Source organism: Heliangelus exortis, chromosome 18 (assembly GCF_036169615.1).
Source record: "Heliangelus exortis chromosome 18, bHelExo1.hap1, whole genome shotgun sequence".
Taxonomy (NCBI): domain Eukaryota; kingdom Metazoa; phylum Chordata; class Aves; order Apodiformes; family Trochilidae; genus Heliangelus; species Heliangelus exortis.
The window spans coordinates 13,817,072-13,838,919 of record NC_092439.1 but is presented as its reverse complement, the minus strand read 5'-3'; the positions used below and the strand labels follow the sequence as shown (position 1 = coordinate 13,838,919).

The window sequence follows — 21,848 nt, the reverse complement described above, 5'->3', positions numbered from 1 at the left end:
GCCCTGGAGCCCCCTGCTGAGTTGGCCCTGCCCCAAGGGGATCCTCAGGCTCCTATCCCTGCAGGCATCCAGATCTGGTTCTATATATATTTGTATATTTGTTCCTTATCCCATGTTTTACTGCCTTTCCCCTGTTCTAGTAAAGCTGTTCCAATTTTAATTTAGGGGTAATAAAAAGCAATTCTGTCCTCTGGTTTTTGGTCTGCCCAAACTGCTAAACCATGACAAGTTTCAAGTGAGAAAGAATAAGCAGCAAGGGAAAAAAAAAAAGCTTTAGAAGCTGAAGTACAGGAAGAGCTGAATAGGGAGCACAGCTGTTCCTGTCTTCTGCAGATTACAGCTGTAAGACAGACACCAGAGCCACCCCTCTACCTATTTCTCCAGCTAGTAATGCTGAACAGCTTGTGCTAGCAGCCTGAACCAGAAGACATGCTCAGCACTGAGGGAATCACTGTGCTGCTGCTTGGATGAAAACCACATTTCTTACCTGGAACGCCTCTGGGACTCTGGTGCAAATGTAACATGTTTTTCTTCCCAAATGTCTTCTTCATCAGAACCACCATCATCAAACTGCTGTATCCGTTCCTTACAGCATGCCTCAAACAAGGCTATGTTGCCCTAAATGCAGCAAAAGTATAAAATATATACTTATGATTCATCATTCTACTTTTTTTACTAAACATTTTGGATATTTATGACTATTCTGAAGAGGATCTTAAGCCAGTGGGCAAAATGAATTTCTCTAAAATGAGCAGAAAACCAACCTTAACAATTTAAAGCTTACCAAGGAAACATTCAGTGGTGCCTGTTTTACTCAGCTACTAACAAGCTGAGTGGACCACCAAAGCACAGCTGAGAGTTTGCATCACTTGAGAACAGCCTGCAGGAAAGGCCTGTAAGAGTTTTTCAGACAACCAGACCACCAAACAGCATTACAGAATCACAGTGTCAGGGGTTGGAAGGGACCTCTGGAGATCATCCAGTCCAACCCCCTGCCAGAGCAGGGTGACCCAGGGCAGTCACACAGAACACATCCAGGTGGGTTTGGAAAGTCCACAGAAGAGGAGACTCCAGAGCCTCTCTGGGCAGCCTGGGCCAGGGCTCCCTCACTCTCTCAGTGAAGAAGTTTCTCCTCCTGTTGAGGTGGAACTTCCTATGTCCTAGCTTAAACCCATTATTCCTTGTCCTATTACTAGGCACCACTGAAGAGTAAGTTTGGCCCCTTCCTCTTGACACCCACCCCTCAGATATTCATAGACATTCATAGACCCCCTCTCAGCCTTTCTCAAGGCTGAACAGTTCCCTCAGCCTTTCTTCATAGGAGAGATGCCCAAGTCCCTTCATCATCCTTGTAGCATTCCCTTGGACTCTCCAGTAGATCCCTGTCTCTCTTGAACTGGGGAGCCCCAAACTGGATCCAGTATTCCACATGTGGTCTCCCCAGGGCAGAGTAGAGTGGGAGGAGAACCTCCCTGGACCTGCTGGACACACTTTTCCTGATGTCCCCAGGACACCACTGGCCCTGCTGGCCACAAGGGCACATTGTTATTCATGGAGAATTTACTGTCCATGAGGACTCCAAGGTCTTTCTCCACGGAGTTTCTTTCCAGCATGATGTCCCCATCTTTATTTACTGTAGTGGTGTTAATTTCAGCTCAACTGACAAAAAATATCTAGGGTTAAAGTCTCTGTCTTTACCTTCCTGTCAACACAATCTCACTAGAAAACTGAAATATCATCTGTCCATAAAACACAGCTGTGAAATATGCACAAATCAGATCAAAACCTGTTCCTGAATCTGGCCATACAAACAAGAAGTAATTCTGTTTAACACTGATGTCAGAGAACAATGGTGTCTTCCATATTTGAAAATCTCATGATAGGGGGACAAGCTAAGGTAGTTATTTTCCAAAGATTACACATCAAAGGAGCAAATATAACAACCACCACCAAAACTCTGAGGTTACATCAAAGTTCAAAGGACAGTGATCTCCTGGCAGTACAGGAACACATACTTACACTTTCATTCGTATTGAGGGTAAAGTTGATGTCTGAGACCCGATCAAAAGAAACACTATAAAAAAAGCAGATGTATGCAATAAAACAAGATGTTGCATTATAAGATGAAGACATTGTGTTCCTCTAAAAATGTAAGATCAGAGATAAAGTAGTCTCCAACACAAACCAATTAAATTTCACATTGAGGAGGCCTGGCATTCGTGTGATTTTTTCTTGAATATTTTAAACAAAAGCAGAAAACAACATCATCTCTACCCATCTCTGCTCTGAAGTTGCAACAAGCCTAAGAAAGTGTAATTGAAATGATAGAGGCAGATCTCAAACACCATACTGTTATGCACTGGAATAAAAAGTAGGCCTAAAGAATGTCTATTCTGATTATTCTACCATAATAGAGTTGAAAATCCTCCAAATATCTGCAGTAGCAGTTCTTATGCTTTCTAACAGATTTCACCACTCTATAAAAGGACATTTTCAACAGGAAGATACTAAGTTAAAATTGTAGTAGCAACTTCTGTTTCACAAAGAAAAAAATTTAATTTTTTTTTTTAACCAATCACTGAAATTTTCTTTCCAAACTGAAAACAAAATGTTAGGCTTTACTTCCATTCATATAGTAAGCTATCAAACAGTTTGTAAATACTTTAGTGAAACCTGACTTAGATTAAGCATAACTAAATCTCTGGGGCAAGCAAAAAGAAACAAAGGAGGAGAAGATAGAAAATACTAACAGATTTTCAGAAGGAGTTAATATATTCTTCTCTAGCCCATACAGCAGTGCATTCAGCAGAGCATGTACTATTCATCCTCTAATCCTCATTGCATTTCTAAGTATAAAGCAAGGCAAATGGTCTAAAGGAATGAAGTTTTTAAGTGTCACTGAATTATTATGCAAGTTACTATCTGAATTACTGTAGAATATTAAGCAGGTAATTTAAGCTCCAATTGATTTTTGTGCAAAATAAAATTTTAATGTAACTTTATCTAAAGCTTAATTCAATTCATAAGTACATCAGTGTGCCTATCACAAATCTCAAGAGATCTGCCAAGACCATATACTACCAAATGCATGATCTTAAAGGAATTCCAGTTGTCCTTGTCAAATTCCACTTATTTCTAACACAGTGGAAATCCCAACAATACTTGGAGTATCCCAAGTTGCTTCCTTCTCCCGTTGTATCTTAATCTAAAATCTAAGCAGATCAGGTGGTGTAAAAAGGCAGCAATGCTTCCCTGATGGCACATGTAAACTTCAGCCAACCATCACTGAGTTGATGAGCACAGAGATTTTATTGGTTTTTAGCCTTTTAGAACCATCTTCAAATGTTGCTTTTTATTCTTATCTCCATGTTCTTGTACCCCAAGCCATGAATTCTTACAGAAATCAAGATCAACTCAATATTCAGCAAGAACCCCCATTCTGGCATCAGTTTTACTTAGAAAAGAAGAAAGAGATCCATTTTTAAGTGGAGTGTTTTTGTTCTGGTTTTGGATTTTTTGTTGTTGTTGTGTTTTGTGGGTTTTTTTTCTACCAGACCAAGACTGTTCCAATTTCTTCATCACATACCCTACTGGTAGACATGAGCTTCAAGAGCCTTAACCCTGAAAACAAAGGTAGATTTCTGATACCCTTCCTTATTGTCTGCTACAGAAAAGTACACACATAGAAGTGTGGTTCCTGTCATCTCTTCCAGTAAAACTTAAGATCTATTAATCTGGATTGGTACATAGATACAGCCCAGTGAGGGGGGGAAAAAGGTAAAAAAAACCCCAAGCAACCAAAACACAAACAAAAACCAACCAAAAACCCCCAAACCACCGAGGCACTGAGAAAGAGAAATGCTTCCATGGATTCCATGTCATTGGCCAGACATAGCCTTCAAAAAGAGAGTTATAATTTAGTTATTTAGTAACAAGCAGTGTGTTCTCATGTTGGTATAACCAGGACAGTAGAAATGGATGATAAACTCTTGCTTTCCTCTGTAAACTGTTCCCTAAAGCTGTTCATCAGTGCATGCACATGGTACACAAGGACAGAGGACTGATTTGCAGCTGCCTCCTAAGTAAAGGATTGTATCAGTACCAGCAAAACCACAGCCAAATACACGTTAGGAAACTACAGTCAAAGGCAGTATAATGTTATACTCACTTGCCAATGTCATCTTGATCAGCAAACTTCTCATCGTTGAAGCCAAACTGGTCAATAAAATTGGACGTCATTTGTTGCATCTGATAATCAGAAAAGGCCTGGCAACCCCAGGACCAATGACAGTGATATAATGATTCTAATATTACTCTAAATCCTAATTGCCCTTTTTGCTCCAAAGAAATAAAAGTATCTCTAATCTAAACATAAAGGATAGGAAAACTACACACCTACCTACTGACCTGAAAGCCAGTCTAATAGCAGCTCAATAAGAAAACTGAATCTCTATTTAACCACCTGTTAAGCAGCACCTTTCCAAGTGCACCCCAAGGAAAGAATGAAACAACACACTATATTAGAGGTGAGAAAAGGTTTTGTTCAAAATATCACTAAGTTATGAATTGTAGGATCCAGAAAAGCACATTATATACAGATTCTAAAGCATGGAGCTACCACTAGAAATGTCTCAGGCACACACCTGCAGTACCTATTCAACAGCTAGAAAAAGAAATTACTGTGCATTTTATAGCTCAGTGCACTGTCACTGGCTCAGCCCACATGGTGGTACACATGGGCATTCTTTCCTATCCATAACAAGAGTTTTTGTCCCTTATTTCCCAGGACTGTAATTAAATTAATCAAACATTCTCTAGGGACTTACAGTAGTGTTATTTCCATGTGTAAAGTCAGCCAGTGCCAAGATATCCTAAGAAAAACAGCTGTCAGGTGAACTGTTTTGGTTTCTTGCCCTGATAACTACATGGACAATATACAGACAAAACCTTTGAGGGTGGTGGTAAAGCTGAACAAAGGGAATACTGAAAGAAAGAATGGTCAAAAGAGTGAGTTTGGATTAGGACAGAATGAACACTGCAGGATGAAGTATAGAGCAAGAAAGTATGAGGGCTGGGAGTGGGTCTGAAAAACCCTCATGACTGGTAGGGTCACTTAAGCCAAGCCAAAGCAAGAACTTTTACATTTTCACTGTAAATTTTAAAATCTCATAGTTCTAAAAAGTTTCAGGATTTGATACTAACACAGTTAATATTACATCATACAGGTAGAAAATAACTAACCTCCCTATAAAACAATTATTTTGCTCTACAATGGTTACTGAGCTCTCCTTTCCTGGAAGGTATTTTCAGTGTTTCGGATATTAAGAAGTGCATGTGACTGAGACACTGGTGAATTACATGCATGGGAAGAAAAAAAAAAAAAACCTGAGTAGTTAAATAGATTTATTCTGTTTTACAAAAGGTGCAAGCATTAAAACCACCACTCTCCAGGACAGCCAGAAAGAGTGCAATGAGGTTTATAACATCAGTAAGTTTTGAAACTTGTGTAAAATCTTTCCACTGTAACAAAATCAAGTACATAAAATGCAATTATAAGTATCTCAGACCCCAGACAGTTCTATCCTGTTCTCCAATACATTTTTAGTATGCTGGCAGAGAACAGAGCAACAAAGCTTTCCAAAAGTAAAAATTCCAGGAGCCACAGAAAGACAGCACATGAAATGCTTACTGGCATGAGAAACCTTACATCCCAAAACTAGGTGACTGGCCACTTTTCCAAAAATGACAGTTTTGAGGTGTTATTCAGGAATTTATATATTCAGGAATCTATATAATAAGTGTTCCTGAAGAAAATACCATCCAACTAGACTTATATGCCAGAAGAAAGAAGTCATGGCAAATGTAATTCTGCACAGGCACAAGTTAATTTTACAAAAAATAAACCAAAGATGAATAGGTTCCTTGGTATTTTCCTGCCTTATTCAATTTCTGATGAGTCTACTTAAATTTTGCAAATGTACATCCAGTTTCCTCCTTTAGCTACTGGTCTAGGGTACTCTAGCTGAAGCCAGACATCTTTATGAATCAATTTGGGAAGGTGGAGAGTGCTTTAAGTGATTTCAAGGCATTTCTCATCAGTAATTAACATGCTCTCCTTACAGGACCCCTTGAGAAAGTATACTTCATCAGCTTAGCTTAGGATGGGGAAAAAGGTAAAGAAAATGACAAACTTGAAAGAAACAGTACTGGACCATCAGCATTTTTCCAGATTAAATACCTGGAACTGCTGGGATTGTGTAGGTACAGGAGGTCACTAAGGGGATGCATGGAAAGTGCACAGATAGCTGCAGATCCTGCTTTCCCATTAGAGCTGCTATAGACAGCACCCATCTTCCCAAGTTTGTATTCAGGTACCTCTTACATGCACAAAATTGCTGAATCAGATAAAAAATGCATCACATTCTTACTCCAACTTTGATAAGCAACTGCTTGTAATCAAAACTCTAGCTACAATGTGAACTTGAGGACTGTGGTTAATAGCCCAAGTAACATGTTCTGTGTAAGGGAACTACCAGCAGTCTTGTGCTGCACAGCTCCCACTGCTCACCACCAGTGAAAGAACTAAGAACTATTACAGAAATGCTGTCATTATTTATCAAAATAGCACCAATGTTCTCCATAATCACTCACTGCAAAAATACTGATACCATACCCATATTGAATGGTCTATCATTATTAATTAATTAGTCAGCTATGAAAGCATTAAAACTTTGAGGTGGACACTGCTTTGACTTAAGTCAATCAGTCAAGTTAATCTGAAAATACCTGAGGCATTCTCAAATTATTATTACTTTTCAAACCAAATTATAATTATTTATCTTTGAAACACAAATGAGTGCTTGAAAACATTTACTGAATTTAAAAAAAAAAAGTAATCAAGCTCATGGAAATTTAGTTTAGGAATATTTGGCTATGTATACTTGCCAGGTATCAAGGGTCTATAAAGTTAAAAACATCTGATCTGCTAAATACAACCTGGCACAGCAGCATACTTCATTCTTAATTTATATTGTTGTGGCAGCTGCAGTATTTGACATTTCACAAGAAACTTACAACAAATGACAAACAGCCAATCTTTGATTTCTCATCAAAATAAGGGTCAACAATTAAAAAAAATAAATCAGCACAACAAAAACACAAATTGGAAAACACCATTTCAAACTTCTACATCTAGTCAGAGCTGAAGTTAACTTATACAACTATATATAGTTTTGCTATATCATTATATATTATAATATAATTTGCATAATGAGCAGAGAACTGCATACAGAGGATGTTCATAGACTAGAAAGTGGAAGACACATCAAGATATAGTGATGTGTGTTAAAAAATACCTCTGGATTTGCTGGAACTACTGTGTGCATTGCACACACATCTAAGTTTTATTTTAAACTTTATAGATTTATAGTTGTTTGTGACAGAAATACAAATTCCATGCCTTTTGAAAAATGTCTTCTTTTTACAGAAAAAGCTCATAAAAGGTTTCAACTCACCTGTTGCAAAGAAGAATCCTGTGAGAAGCCAGTTTCTTTAAAGTCAATTTCATCATCACTGGAAGAATGAATGTGGCAGGTGGTAACCTATACAAAGAATTCAGTCATTTGCATAGTGTGTGACAGTAACTGGAGTATCCTCACACTACCCATGCCTAGATTCTGCTCAACACCTTCTTTAGGACAGGAAAACTCTGAAGCAAGCAAATATCTACTTATCTACCCAGCAATAGGGCTAATCCACAGAAAATTAAGCAAGGTGTGTTCTGGAGACACTGAAAATTTGCACTTGAAATTAGTTATACAATTTTTCAGATGCATTTAACATTAGTTCTGAGAAGCTGCTGATTTAAATCTGGATGTTTTCATCAACTTAAAAGAGCTTCAGCACTCAGATACACCAAACTGCCCAGGTTTATAAATGGAGATGACAGATCTACAGAAACCAAAGCACAGAAAAAAAGCATGGATATGAGGGGACAGTAGGAGTGGGAAGAAATATGGTGAGGCTGTGCTTTCAGGATATACCCATGTAACAAACATAACTTAAAAACCACTAAAAACAAGCTGAGTTATCTATGAAATGTGTTTTAATACTTCCTACATCACCCTGTCCTGTCCATTACTCTTTATCTTTGAACTAAATGCTAATTCAAAGCTCACGAGGGCTGATCGTGCAAGCAGAAGCAAAAACTTTAGAAATTCAAAGGCAAGGTATTTTCCAGATACAAGAATTCATTTTATTGCTTTGTATTTCTATTCAACTGAATACTGCAGAGTTTGGAAATACGTTTTAAATGAGGTTTTACTGTTATTACAGCAAATGCTGTAATTAGCAGAGCTAATTACTATACATTAAATAAATGTCATTTTATCTATGAATTCTGCCTCATTAGATGATTCTTCTCTTGGCCTTGAGCAAGAACCAGTTTCTAACAAGAGGGAAATATTATTCTACAATCATTATGAACCTCTTAGCATTCATAGGCTCATGGATAAAATACCATCTGTACCTTATTTGGTCTGTCCACATGCTGCACAGTTTAGATTCATTTCCTATTGCCTCTATTACCACACATACAATGTTAGCATTATGATCTGGTTGCAATATTATGCTGGAACAGCAAATTTAGTGGTCTAGTATTCCTACTGCTCAACTAATATAGCAAAAGTTAGAAAAGCCACATGTATTTCTGGAGAACAGACAAATTCATTCATTTGTCTGCTGGCACTCTGCTTACTGAAGTCTCTGTGTGATTACTCTTAAACTGTATGCTTAAGGTAAGTAGAATCATGAAGAGATGTAATTAAGTTTAGCTTTCTTCTAAAAGTACAATCACTTTCTATGTGCAGAAGAAATGAGAGGTGCACAGCAAATGTATGCAAAGTTATTTGAGTTAGGCAATGGTAACAGAGGCAGGGGGATGAAGGAAACATTTTCCCATTAAGCTCACATGGGTTCATTTACACAATGTACCTAAAGCAGTTGATACCTGCAGTTTTAGTTTGGACTCTTCAAGAAAACAGGAGCTTTCAAGAACACAGACTTGAAGCTGTAAAGAAATCTTCCTTCATGGCTATTGTCTGTGATGAGCTATACAAACTGAACCATTACCAGACTGCCATCAATATATTTATTAATAATATTGCTCTAGTTGAACAGTAAACTAAAGAATAATCTGTTCTTGTAGCTCAGAACTAGATATATTTATTGACACAAGCACAGGGGAGCTGGAAAGACTGATTGTGCTGCTGACAAAAGAAACTGGGACCCAAATAAACAGTAGCAATTCTGATATCTTTTCCATTGATATCTTACCAGGTCCACTGTATTTCTCTTGTTAGTTTCTCCTAAAGAGCTTGAGCAGAATGTCTCCCATCGTTCTCTGACCTCCTCTGGAAGCTCTAGGGAAGGAGACAAAGAATTCCCAAATTGACACTATCAGCAATGGAGCATCAATTTCTAATTCTTTTCTACTTCTCTATAAGAACTATTGCAAACACATGCATGCTTCTATATCCATAAAGACTACTCCAGCTAACAAACAAATCCAAATTAAGCATGTCAGTATTTCTTGACATTTAATTAAGGGAGTTTTGATACTGTTAGAGAAAAAGACTTAAATTATGTCTTTAAGGATGGCTCATTTTAAAATGAACGAGTCAGAAAGAATCAGTACTTCCTTCTTTTATCCAACAGGTGTCTCAAGTTACATCTGATTAATTTCCTCAGAATTTGATAATGAAAGTCTTAAGAGGATTAATATTACCTTTAATGAGCTGCTGGACTAGTGTACTGTTTGGCCCCTTGTCTGTACTGTGCACAATACAGTTTGCTATCCTTGTCAGATGACCCATGTAGCCGTGTCGCCTTCCTCCTTCAGCCCTGCAAGAGAGAAAAGTGATGCAGCTGCCCACACTCTGTACTACTTTATTTTGTTATGGACTCCAGAAGGTACACAAGACAAACAGCAAAGGGGCTTTTTAAGCAGAAGAGTTGGATCCTAAAACCAAACGCTCACAAAATTAACTGTGAGACAGTTCAGCAGACTTACCAAGCATGTGAACTACCCAGAAGTGCAGAGTACCTGAACAGAGATTTCTGTTTTCATGTTTGTGTGTTTAGGAAAAAAATACTGTACAGTTCCATCAATTTAAAGACAAAATTAAGAACAGAACTACAGTTTTTCAGAAATTTCTGGTGCTGAGATGATTCTTCAGACCCTTATACACTGAACATTCTCTCAAAGCTTTGAGTCCATGATCAAAAAGACAAAAGAATTCTTAAAACCTAAGTCTGCTCTAGTACTGCAGAAGTTTAACAGTACAGTTAGCAAGCTGAGCTGGAATGAGCAATCAAATTTAGGTCAGGATCACTGCCTTCCTGAAGTTTAGGAATGGCATTACAAGGAGTTTGAGTTACAAGGCATTTGCATATTTTAACGTGACAGAACTGCTTTGTAGAAAGAGGAATTTTTAACCAGTTTTTATATTAGTGCTTTGAGAGGCTATGATCAGCTGAAGCCATTCTAGATCCAACCAAAGAGTGAGAGCTCCAGCTTGGACTGAATTTCTAGCATTTAGCTGCAGGCTAAACAGATGTGCTGTGTCAGCTTTTTAAAGTTCTGTTCTTTTTGAGTGAAAAAAAAGTTAATACCCACTCATTCAACTAGCCAGACAACTCTCATAAACCTTATTGAAATCTCTGTACATGACAGCAGTTCAGGAAGTAGCTTATGTTATGGTACCACAAACCACATTACTTGATTTTCCACCGTCATCATCTAACACAAGAGGTAACAAATTATGTTATGGCCAATGCAAGAAACAGTATCACATTGTCTGCTACCAAAACGATGCATGAGAGAAAACTTCAATCCAAATATTAGCATACAAGTTCTTTTTAGAACTGGTCAGATAAGTTATTAATTGCTTATGTATTAATTTCACAATTCAGCTCTTACATCTACAATTGTACCCAATGAGGAAATCAGTTACTCACTGTTTCTTCTCATTCATCTCCCATGCTTCAAGTATTCGTTCTATCAATTGGCACTTCAGGAAAAGCTATTAAAAAAGACAAAATATGCTTGTAGCAGTACAGTAGAATACTATTAAGCATTTTACAATTCATTTTAACACACACTGAAAGCTTACAGGAAAACTGATTGCAGTTTCAGGATAAATAGTTTGATGACAGTTCAGAAGCAGCAGTTAAAATTTCTAACAAAAACCTAAATGCTAAACATTGATTAATTCTTCTTCTCTTTAGAGCTGCTGAATAATAGCAGAATCAACCTACTGAAGCAGCAATTTTATTTCTTAAAAGGAAGATCTTCCAGGAATACAAACACTGGCAAATCTGCACAAATGCTCACTTTGGGAAGGCTAAAATCTACTTTATAGCACTTTCAGGTTTAACACCCTGAACTGGCATTTTAAGAAAGAAAGAAAGAAAACAGATAAATATTCCTGTTACTCCTATACATAATGTTGGGGTATATTTTATTTAAGGGTAACTGCTACAGTAGCCTGAAGACAACAGAATTCAAGAGATTCCCCAGCCCCACAACTTACATGTTTCAGTAAGAGATTGTCCCCAGTGGAATCCTGATCTGTAATTGCAACATTTTCTGTACTTTCAAGAGGACTTGCAAGAATCAATGCAATACAGATTTCTACTTGAGTATGCAAAAAGTTATTCCATGTATACTTAAAGAACATGTCCTGAAAAACAAATTCAACAAGCTTTACAGAAAACAAGGTCTTTTCATTAAACATTACCAGTAGTATCATTCCAGCAAGTCCTGGGAATGACTACACTGGAAATAAAGATTTTGAAGTTTTACAAGAAGTATAATTGTGCATGAAAAAATCTGCAACCTACAAAATCATTAAACCTTGTGCTTGCTCTTATTGGAACACAAGGACTATCATACTAGATCATAATAAAAACTCAGCTGTAACTGACTTGGCCCTGGGGTAACCAATAATGCACTTTCAAAGACTGGGAGCAATGACACACCCCACTTAAATCCTTTTTGCTAGCTGCAGCCCAGAGAATCCCAGATTCAGAAGTGTCAGGTAATATTCTGAGTTCAGCTAACCTTCTAACACCTGTAACACCATCTAAAATGTGCTCCACACTTCCATGAGATTCCTTTGAAACTCCTATCTACCTGTTTTCAACCTTCCATCTACTAATTTAATTATTTTATTGTAGATGGCTACCTCATGTAATCCAAATGCAATTTAAGAATACTAAATGCTTTACACAGGTTTTCTGACTACACCAAACTGTCTGGTGAGGTCAGCACAGTGACAAAAGGGAGGCAATTTAGGGGGATCCTGACAAGCTTGGGAGGATGGACCCATCAAACCTCATGATGTTCACCAAGGCCAAGTGCAAGGTCCTGCACATGGGTCAGGGCAAACCCAAGCACAAATACAGGTTGCATGGAGACTGGATTGAAAACAGCTCTGAGGAGGACTTTGGGGATTGATGGTTGGCAAGACACTTAAGATGAGTCAGCAGTGTGTGCTTGCAGCCATGAAAACCAACCATACCCAGGGATTCATGAGAAGAAGTGTGGGCAGCAGGTCAAGGGAGGTCTCTACTCTGCTGTCACGAGAGCCCAGCCTGGAGGATGTATAGAGATGGGCTTGGAGAGGAGCAGGCTCCAGGGAGACCTTATAGATACCTTCCAGTACCTGAAGGGGTTCTACTAGAAAAGCTGGAGAAAGCCTTTTCATGAGGGCATGTAGTGATAGGACAAAGGGCAATGGCTTTAAAATGGGAGAGGGGAGATTTAGGTTACACATCAGGAACAAATTATTTTAGCATGAGGGTGGGGAGACACTGGCACAGGTTGCCCAGGGGAGTTTTGGATGCCCAGTCATTGGAAATGTGCAAGGCCAGGCTGGATGGGACTCTGCAAAACCTGGGCTGGTAGGAGGTGTTCACCCATTTTCTGGTAAACCTGAACACAGAAGATTATGTCCTACCATACTGGAGTTGGATTATGAAGCAGGAGTACTCAAAGTACACATTGCACAGTAACAAAAAGCAGCAACTTAACTGCTTTCAGAGGTTTGAAGGCATATGAGCTACCAAGAACAACTGTCCCTTTACAGAGCAGTGCTGGAATAATAATATATGACAAACCAAATAGCAAGAGACTAAAAGGGATTTTTGAGGGAACAGCTTAGGGAGAGAATGAAAACAGCAGGGAAGCACTGAACATGGCTGAAAACTTGAGAACATAATAACATTGTTAAGAAAAGCCCTGCATGTATTTATGAAGGTAAAGCTTAAGAACTATTCAGCTGATCAGGGGAAAATGCTGAATTCACACAGATGAATTGAACAGTAAAACTCCAGTAACAGAAGTTCTTAAACAGTGCAAGAGAAGCCACATAACAAACAGTCTAAAAAATTAACACTGGAAAACAGTACAAATTATCTGGAGTGACAGAAAAAACAGACAAGATCTTAAGAGCAATCCATAAAAATCAAGATGGCAGCATCAGATTCTTACCAGTACTACTCCTATGCTGTTAAGCTCTATAAGCTCCTGATTCACACTGCTTGTATTTATCTGCAAAAGGCTGGATATTAATCTAATCACATTTAAACGTGTATTTCCCACAGGTGGATCCAATACACCCCAGGTAGTCTTCATGACACTTTTCTGAAAAAGAAAGGTGTATCTATAAAAAACCCATTAACACATCTTTGAAACAAAGCTCATTTTTACTATGCACAATGACATATTGCTTCTGTCATTAAGCAGGGCTTAAAAATACATACTACTGGTCCTTGAGCAACAGTCTTACCTTTACTCTGCAAAGAAAAGCAATTTTTTTTTCTAAACACTGCATCTTATTTTAACCCCATTGGTGGGACACACTAAAAACAGCCACAGGAGATCAGTAACATTGTAAAAACTGATTGTTAACTCCAGACATGATGATCTCAAGGCAGATGCATTCTGTCCAAACCTTGAAAGGAATAGTAGATACTTCCTAGAGTATGCTTCTCATTGGTTAATCCCTGTACAGCTACAATATACATTGCTACAGAAAATGGATAAGTGGAAATATACTGTAATGCCTTCATGTCCTGGTCTGGGCCAGGATAAAGGGGATTTTCTGCCTTGTCCTTTTGCTCTCAGCTCAGTCTCTTGTAAGCAGCTGCACTGCTGAAATTCACAGCAAGTTTCTCAGACAGTGTCTGCTTCTAGGACTGATCCCACTCCATGGTTATAGTTCCAGCCAGAGCCTGGTGTGCAGAGCCAAGGACACTGCTCAGCTCTGAGGAACATTTTTGAAGATCTGAAGATGACAGATATCCTACTAGTTCATTTATTCCATTCTTTACATAAAGCAAAAATCTACAGATGCTCAATGAACTAGTGCTCACGAGCAAGAGATTCACTGACTTCACTAGATGATTTAATGCTAAGTATGTCCAATTTAAGAAAACATTCCAGTAGCTCATGTAACTGGCTTTACTATAATATAGCTTTGTATCTTGCCACGTTGTTGCAATAAAGACAGCACAGTTTCTTTGCATTTTACTCCCTCTTCTATATTTGGAAATCTTGATCTCATCTTCTCTAGGCTAAAATAGTTGAGAACTGCCTTGACCTCTCCCCTGGTATTTTACACACCTCTGGTCCTTTTTTTCACTTTAGTGCACTGCTCCTTCTCTTATGGACTGTGGCACCCAGTTTATGGTGCAGTAGAAAAATAAAAATGTATCAAATGTGAACACCCTATTTATACATCTTGTATTTCCCTTTTGCAGGTAAGCTGCCTAAAACAGTTAAAAACCACAAAGAATTTAACATGCCTAAAATGCAGGGAGCATGCCTTAGAACTGGTTTAATTGGATCCTTGACAAGTGAGAGAGGAATTGTGCAGGCCTCACATGGGCCATGCCAAAGTTCCAAACAAGTGAAGCATACACAGGGTTCTTAATTCCTATCCAGACAGGATTTTCAAGCAGGAATCAGGATCCACCTTGAAAATACATAGCAAATCTCTACTCATTGCTTCCAGAGAAAATTAATTGTGTCAAGACTATTCTGCCAATTCAGCAAAGTTCAACCTGGAAAATCACTTCAATTAGCACTACAGATCAGCTCAGGGACAACAATAATGAGCAGCAAAGTTCAGCAACAGGCACAGAAGGAATCCATGCATTTGCTTCATTTTATAAAATGGGTTTTGTTTGTTTTCACAAGCTGCCTAAAATAATCTTTATTTCAATTGATTTGGTAAAACGTTTCACTTACTTTTGGAGGCTCAAGCAGGAGTTCATGGAAGGAGGAAAGTCGTGCTTTTATGGCTTCTAAAACATTTTTGTTGATCGAATATGTTGAATTGCTCATGCCTGGAGGACATATCTCTATATGGCCTTCAAATCTAACACACACAACAAGCAAAATCTGATCATTAATATCAAAACTAGCTGTAAAACATCTTTAGGGTACAATTTTGAGAGCATCACAGTTCTGAAGGCATGTGAAAAGAATTAAGATGCATATAAAAACATAAGGTTGAAAATAGAAGTAAGTGTGAAGTAACCACTGAACAAGATTTTTCTAAACACCAGTCCTACTATTTTTGGGTTTACTGTGCTTGAAATGTCTGACAGGATTCTGAGATTAAACATTATAGCTGTTATTAGCCTTGTTTGAGTCAGACAAAAGAGCTTCACTCATCTAAGCCTGGACAAAACAAACAAGTTGAAGGTACCACAGATCTGTTCAGCAGTTCATCAAAGTGAAGTCTTAATAAAATTCCAAGTAACTTTTAAAAAATTCAACATCCATTCATTGCACTGCAAAAATTTACTCTGTTACTTGTATTCAGAAAGAAACTCATGAAGAAATGGGAGACACTTTCCACTGCTGAACAGTAGATGGGTTAAATTATGCAGGCATAACTTCAGCAAAGTGCCACTTACGTCTGTCGTCTTGTCTCAAGTAAGGTCAACAGTATCTGGATTGCACTGACTATTGCAGATTCATTTTTTTCTTTATGAAAAATATTAGACAGCAGCTGCTCTATGATTTCTTGCCTGAAAAAAAAAGCATTGCCATCAGATATAGTGCTATGTCAGCCTACAGGTGCTAACAGAAGCAGCTAACACTTGCCCATGTAAAATTAATAAGGGGATAACATGAAGAAAACCAATAGATCTTTCCAGCTACCAGGTACCACTGGGAAAATCACTCCCACTCTCCCTCCATCAATCCTATTTTCCTATTCCTTCCACTGATCTAGCTTTCTGACCTGACAACCAACATTAGGAAAAGGGATTTTGCAGTCAGATCAAAAACCCAATTCAGCTTGCTATAACTGCCACACAAACCTAGCCATGTAACTAGCAAAAAGAAGATAAACCAGGAGAATATTCTCTGGCCAAAACACACGCTTGGGTTACCTTAAAACAAGGAACAGACCAATGCCAAAGTCTCTCTGCAGTATCAAGCTGACCTCCACGTTTGATTCCACTAACTCTGGCAGTATAGCAAACACTTTTTTGTGATAAAATCCCCTCCATCAAGGAAGTCCTCCAGGTGGACTCTGCTCACTTGTGGAGTTACTTCAAAATTACACAGAGAGGTAATAGATAGCCATGAAATTTCACATGAAAAGCAAGGCTTGCCACTTCTAAAGATTTTTCAGGTCAAAAGTTAAAAACTGTTTTTTATGAACTGACAATAGAAAAAAAAATTCATCAAACCAACTTACTTCTCTAGACTTGCAAGCAGTGGATCTGGTTCTGAACTGTTCTGTACTTGCAACATCTGGTCTCTGCTCAGACGAATGATTTCACAGAGTGACTGTGATGCATTTGAATGCCTCTGGAACAGAAAAACAGATTTTCACTGTAGGAGTAACAACATGCTGGACTGAAAGTCTCCAATAAGAAAAGGTGAAAGTTTCAGCTTGGACAAGACTCTCTCCTATGCACAAAAAAAAAAAAAGTCAGGTGATAGCGTTATGCCATTACTAAACCTTATGACTAAAAAACCTTGAGGCATGAGACAATTAAGGTGACAAAAAGTTAGAATTGAATCCTAAAACAACACTGAGTATGCATAAGGCTTTGACCAGGATCTGATAAAGGTGCATGAGGGAAAAAAAAAGGGAAGGGACAAGGGACAGGGAAGGGGATGGGGGAAGGAAAAACCATATAGCCTCCCTCAACTGGTCACAGTGAAATACTGAAAACAGCTTACTGAAAAAAGCAGTTAAACAGTATGCTATACAGCCATCAGATCTAACACTACCACAGGATACAGCTGTTAACAGAAGCAGCTACCACTTGCCCATGTAAAATTAATAAGGGGACAATATGAAGAAAACTGGATCTTTCAAGCTAGCAAGTACCACTAGGAAAATCACTCCCACTCCCCCAATCCTCTCTTCCTATTCCTTCCAGTGACCTAGCTTTCTGATCTGACAGCCAAAAAGGGAGCTTACAGTCAGATCAGAGACCTGATTCAGCTTGCCACAACAGCTACACAAACCTAAACATGTAACCAGCATAAGAAAGAAGACAATGCAGAAGGATCTTCAACAGAACTCTACGCTGTGTTGTACAGCAACCTGCTGAACTCAGAAGAGAATCAGACCAATACTTACATCTTCATCTTGAGATGGATGTACAATTTCCACAAGCCTCTGGATAATTCTTTCCTCGTTTAGCCACTGTAAAAGTGTTTGAGTGTTAGTGTGTTATATAAGTGAATTAGATGAATTAACAAAATCAAAATCAGTGGTCTGACAACTGCCAGGAGTCATACTGTCAATATTTCTAAACAAGGACAGAGAACAATGAAAATAAGTAAAATTAGTATTTCTGAGCAACTGTAAAAAGATAAAGCCTCATGTATAAAGGCTCAAAATAAATAAATAAGCTTTTTGATGCTAATAAGTGTTCAAAAAGGTCCAAAATATTTTTTAAATTGCAAGGGCTAGTTGTAAGATAAAGGCTTGGGAAAGAGACCAGCCACTCAGTTTCTAAGTTATGCACACTAGCACAGGAGCTGCACTGGAAAAGTTATTGGCAGCTGCAAGCAAAAAACCTCACCCATCTCATTTCAGCACATTTAAGAAATAATCTTAATAAAAGAAGCAAAAGATAAGCCATCTTGCAGTTCCCACATGTCAGATAAAAATCCTTTGAGCCATTATACTCACATTTAGCACTTCTTGCCGGGGCTGTGGAGGCTCTATGCAAGTCAGCAGCCTGAGCAACAGGTCCATGATAGCAGAGGTCCCTATGTGCTTAATTATGAGGTCTACAAAATCATGTTTCCGCTTTAAAAAATCCACAATCTAAAAATTAGAAAGAAGTAAGCTTACATTTGCTTGGTAAGTTACATGGTAATACTCCAACCACCTTTAAGTTTCTTCTAATAAATGCAAAAAATGAAAACTTAGAAAACATTCTGCCACTTTAAACGTGTGGTTCAGGACAGGATAAAATAATGTCCATGTGCTGAGTAGCAAAAGTGGCTCAGGACAGACCCACACTATGTGCAGTGTGTCTTGGGCCTCTTTTCAAGCCCAGCTTGCTGACCATAAACTATGAATAACTCACTCCTGCTTAGTCAGCAAAGCCTGACTGAGCAAAACCTTAACAATACAAATACGGAGTTTGCAAAATTAAAGGTACAGAACAGTATCAGAAACTTAAATGGGCTCAGGTACAAGAGCCAGCCATTGCAGCTGTCTCAGTATTGAGTCACATGAGCTGAGTACAGTATTTCTGAACTCCAAATGTCTCTCAACTTGTTATATAATAATTCTCCATGCTGAACTGGACACACTCACCCTGATTCAGTTCACTTACCTTCACCTTTAACAGCAATTCAGTATCACTATATAGAATACTGAACTAAGCCAAAAGGTAAGCACCCACACACTGCACAAATAGGTCAGACAAATCTGACCTGTGTAGATTTTACTCATCCAAATGCATTTTTTTAAAATCCTCTGGTACAGAAGTTAGTGCCTTCAGCTAGTATGGAAGCTGAATGCTCTTTTTTTGACTCACTGCTACTCCTTAAAACATGTAGTCCCAAAGCAGCACTGCTGAACACTACAATTTTATTAGAGTACATGTAAAATTGGAAAGGATATAAATATTTACCTGTTCTGGTTTTCTGCTTATAAGAATACTTAGCACCTTGCTGAAGAAACTGGCCAGTAAAGGGTTTAGAGGAGATTCATTTAAGAGGAAGCTGTATAGTTTCATAAGTAAGGATTCTTCTTCTCCCAACCTATCATTGATCTGTGAGACATCTGACGTAAGCAGCTCACAAGATATGTTTGGATACCTGGGGAAAGAGAAAAATGACATCTACCACTCATACTTCAAAGCACTCAGGCATTCAGCTCTGAATTCAGAACCTGGTAAGGCTTCCAAACAAGGTATCAGTAGGGATGGTCTGCAGCAAACTACTGCAAGGCAACATTAACTGCAAATTCAGCCTTCATGCTCTGTCCTGTCATTTAATAAACTACTTTGTTATTCAGTAGGAACAGGACAATACTAGCTCAGTGGGGAAAGTGGCTTTCCTTTTAAGATCTGTTGTTAAATTCTTTTGTTCAAGTACTGAACTCTCATTTTAGAAGCCACCTTTTTTTTTTGAAGGGAAAGCTGTTAGTTGCAAAGAAGCAGAGTGATACTACAGGAGGGATAATGGGGCTGGGAGCAGTATGTTTGCTGCTTTCTAATCTAACAGGGATTATATACAAAAAGTTAGAAGGAACAGCTGCAGGATTTCTTATATAGATACACATTTTTTATATATTTTTTTTAATAGAGATACACGTATTGCAATTATGTAGAAGGTCAGTAAACTAATCAAATTCTGACAAAGCCTGCAAAACTAGCTTGTAATTTCCTGCATTTCAGAGTATTACCACTCACTCACACTAAAGGAAATTCTGACAGCATAAGCAGCTTAAGATTTCTAAGTGAAAGATGCCTCAATTCCACATTTCTCTAGAAACACAGGAGGCTTGGTTTACTAGAAACGAAGTGCTTATTTCATATTATCTTTTAACATACTGTTTTCTACACAAACTCTAAAGTAGATCAAAAATTGAAGAACTGCTTTTATATGAACTGCTTTGACTTTGAACCTTCTCAGCAAACTAGCTGAAGCCATACCCACATCCAATTCTTACAGTTCTAGCTCTGCAAAGGAAAACAGCAGCTATTACACAGCATTTGGATTATGAAAAAAAAAAGGTACATGAAATATTTTCCAACGAGTGCTACAAACCTTCTAATAAGCATATTCAAACATCTTACTAATCAGCATTAAAGCAAAGCTAAGCATTTAAATAGATTACTCAAATAGGTGATGTGTTCAACTATTTTCTTAATAATGGCAACTACAAGATTCTTCATGAAAGCTCTGAATTTATTTTTCCAGTTAGTGGACAGCACTTGTAGGTAAGAGTGATTAGAATGATTTATTTAAAAGTTCTACAAATCCCATTGGAAAGAAACTTTCTGTGAAGATACCACTATTGTACTTACACACAGGGATTTAAAACACACTCAAATTAACTGGAGTTACCCCTCTTTCCACCTTCCCAAGTCTCCCCAATCACCAAAAGTTTTCCTACTTATATCGAATCTTTTCATCCATGTCTTGAGGTGGCTCTTCAATAATAAATGAAACCAGGTCTTCCAAACATTCTGACTTCAGCAGAAACTCTATAAGTTTACGATTCTGAGCCTTGCACTCTTGCAGAACATCCTCTTCATCCATCAACTCCTTCAGTGTTACATCTTCTCTCTCTAAAAGTGTATCTATGTGGGATGATGAATGGAGATCAAATTTCCAAAACATGCTGGTCTGGAGAAGGAAAAGACAGACAAAGCACTACGTTTAGAAATCCACTTAAGCAGAATTTGTAGTATCACTTCATAGGACTATTTCATAGCTTTCAACCCCAAACGTACACAACAGCAGATTCTAAATTCAAAATTCAGCAGATTCAAAAGCTACTAATTCAGCTTCATTAAAGGTAACTGATTTCTCCATAGTGGTTTTTTACCTTTAGCAACAGCCAATGTTCTAATATCCAAAGATAAATTTTGGCAGCTCCAGGGTTTTACTTACCCAAAAAGACCATACTATTCTACATTTTAAAAATACTGAATAACTTTGGGTTTCATTTTATTGAATTAGCTCTTTCCAACCTTTTGTACCAACTCTACAACTGCAAAAAAGAAACACCTGTAAAGGTGGAAGTAACATAGCAATTTTAACTTGTAGGCAGCACACAAAATGCTGGAGCTGATTTGAACACAGGGTCTGCTCTCTCCTTCCACAAACTTGACACAAGTGGAAGAACAAAGAAAAATAAAGTATCTTATGCAAGCACACAAAAGGACAGTGACCACAACCACTAAACACTGTAAAAGGCTATGACAGAAATGTATAAAGACAACTTAACCTTTCCTTAAAAAATTATTTGGCACCTCCATGCTAATTCCATTACTCTAAGACACCCTGCAAGCTGCTACTGATACAAATGTGCTATGAGAAAAGAATATTTCAAGTCTCCAATAGATCAAATAAAATCCTGTGTTTGTATCTCACTAAGCTCAATAAAAGCTTTGCTGCATTCTCTCCTCTTCAAAACAGGGCTTTTAAATGACATTTATCCCCTGCCACAGTATCATATGGTCTGTGAATGCAGAATTTAAGTGGCTTGAAAGAGATACTACAGATCCAAGAAAACAGTAAAAGAAACTTTCCTTACAACTGAAGGTGGCATAGCTTTGAG

General features: G+C 38.0%; 1 protein-coding gene across 8 annotated transcripts in view; it reads right to left on the bottom strand.

Moving 5' to 3' along the window:
• PPP6R3 (protein phosphatase 6 regulatory subunit 3) overlaps positions 1–21,848 on the bottom strand; it is a 54,540-nt gene that overhangs the window by 14,778 nt on the left and 17,914 nt on the right. For 6 of the 8 annotated variants that reach the window (XR_011729355.1, XM_071761573.1, XM_071761576.1 and 3 more), the window contains 16 exons: positions 20,679–20,911; positions 19,189–19,375; positions 18,234–18,371; positions 17,676–17,741; positions 16,779–16,891; positions 15,988–16,101; positions 15,314–15,443; positions 13,553–13,705; positions 11,592–11,741; positions 11,017–11,081; positions 9,785–9,900; positions 9,334–9,419; positions 7,515–7,601; positions 4,169–4,266; positions 2,020–2,074; positions 488–618 (listed from right to left, as the gene is read on the bottom strand). Coding sequence is in view for 7 of the 8 variants with exons in the window: in XM_071761576.1 (XP_071617677.1) it covers positions 488–618; positions 2,020–2,074; positions 4,169–4,266; positions 7,515–7,601; positions 9,334–9,419; positions 9,785–9,900; positions 11,017–11,081; positions 11,592–11,741; positions 13,553–13,705; positions 15,314–15,443; positions 15,988–16,101; positions 16,779–16,891; positions 17,676–17,741; positions 18,234–18,371; positions 19,189–19,375; positions 20,679–20,911 (1,922 nt within the window). In the remaining variant the exon portion in view is untranslated. The remainder of the gene's footprint in view (positions 1–487; positions 619–2,019; positions 2,075–4,168; positions 4,267–7,514; positions 7,602–9,333; positions 9,420–9,784; positions 9,901–11,016; positions 11,082–11,591; positions 11,742–13,552; positions 13,706–15,313; positions 15,444–15,987; positions 16,102–16,778; positions 16,892–17,675; positions 17,742–18,233; positions 18,372–19,188; positions 19,376–20,678; positions 20,912–21,848) is intronic. The other 2 variants (XM_071761572.1, XM_071761575.1) reach the window with 1 other exon arrangement.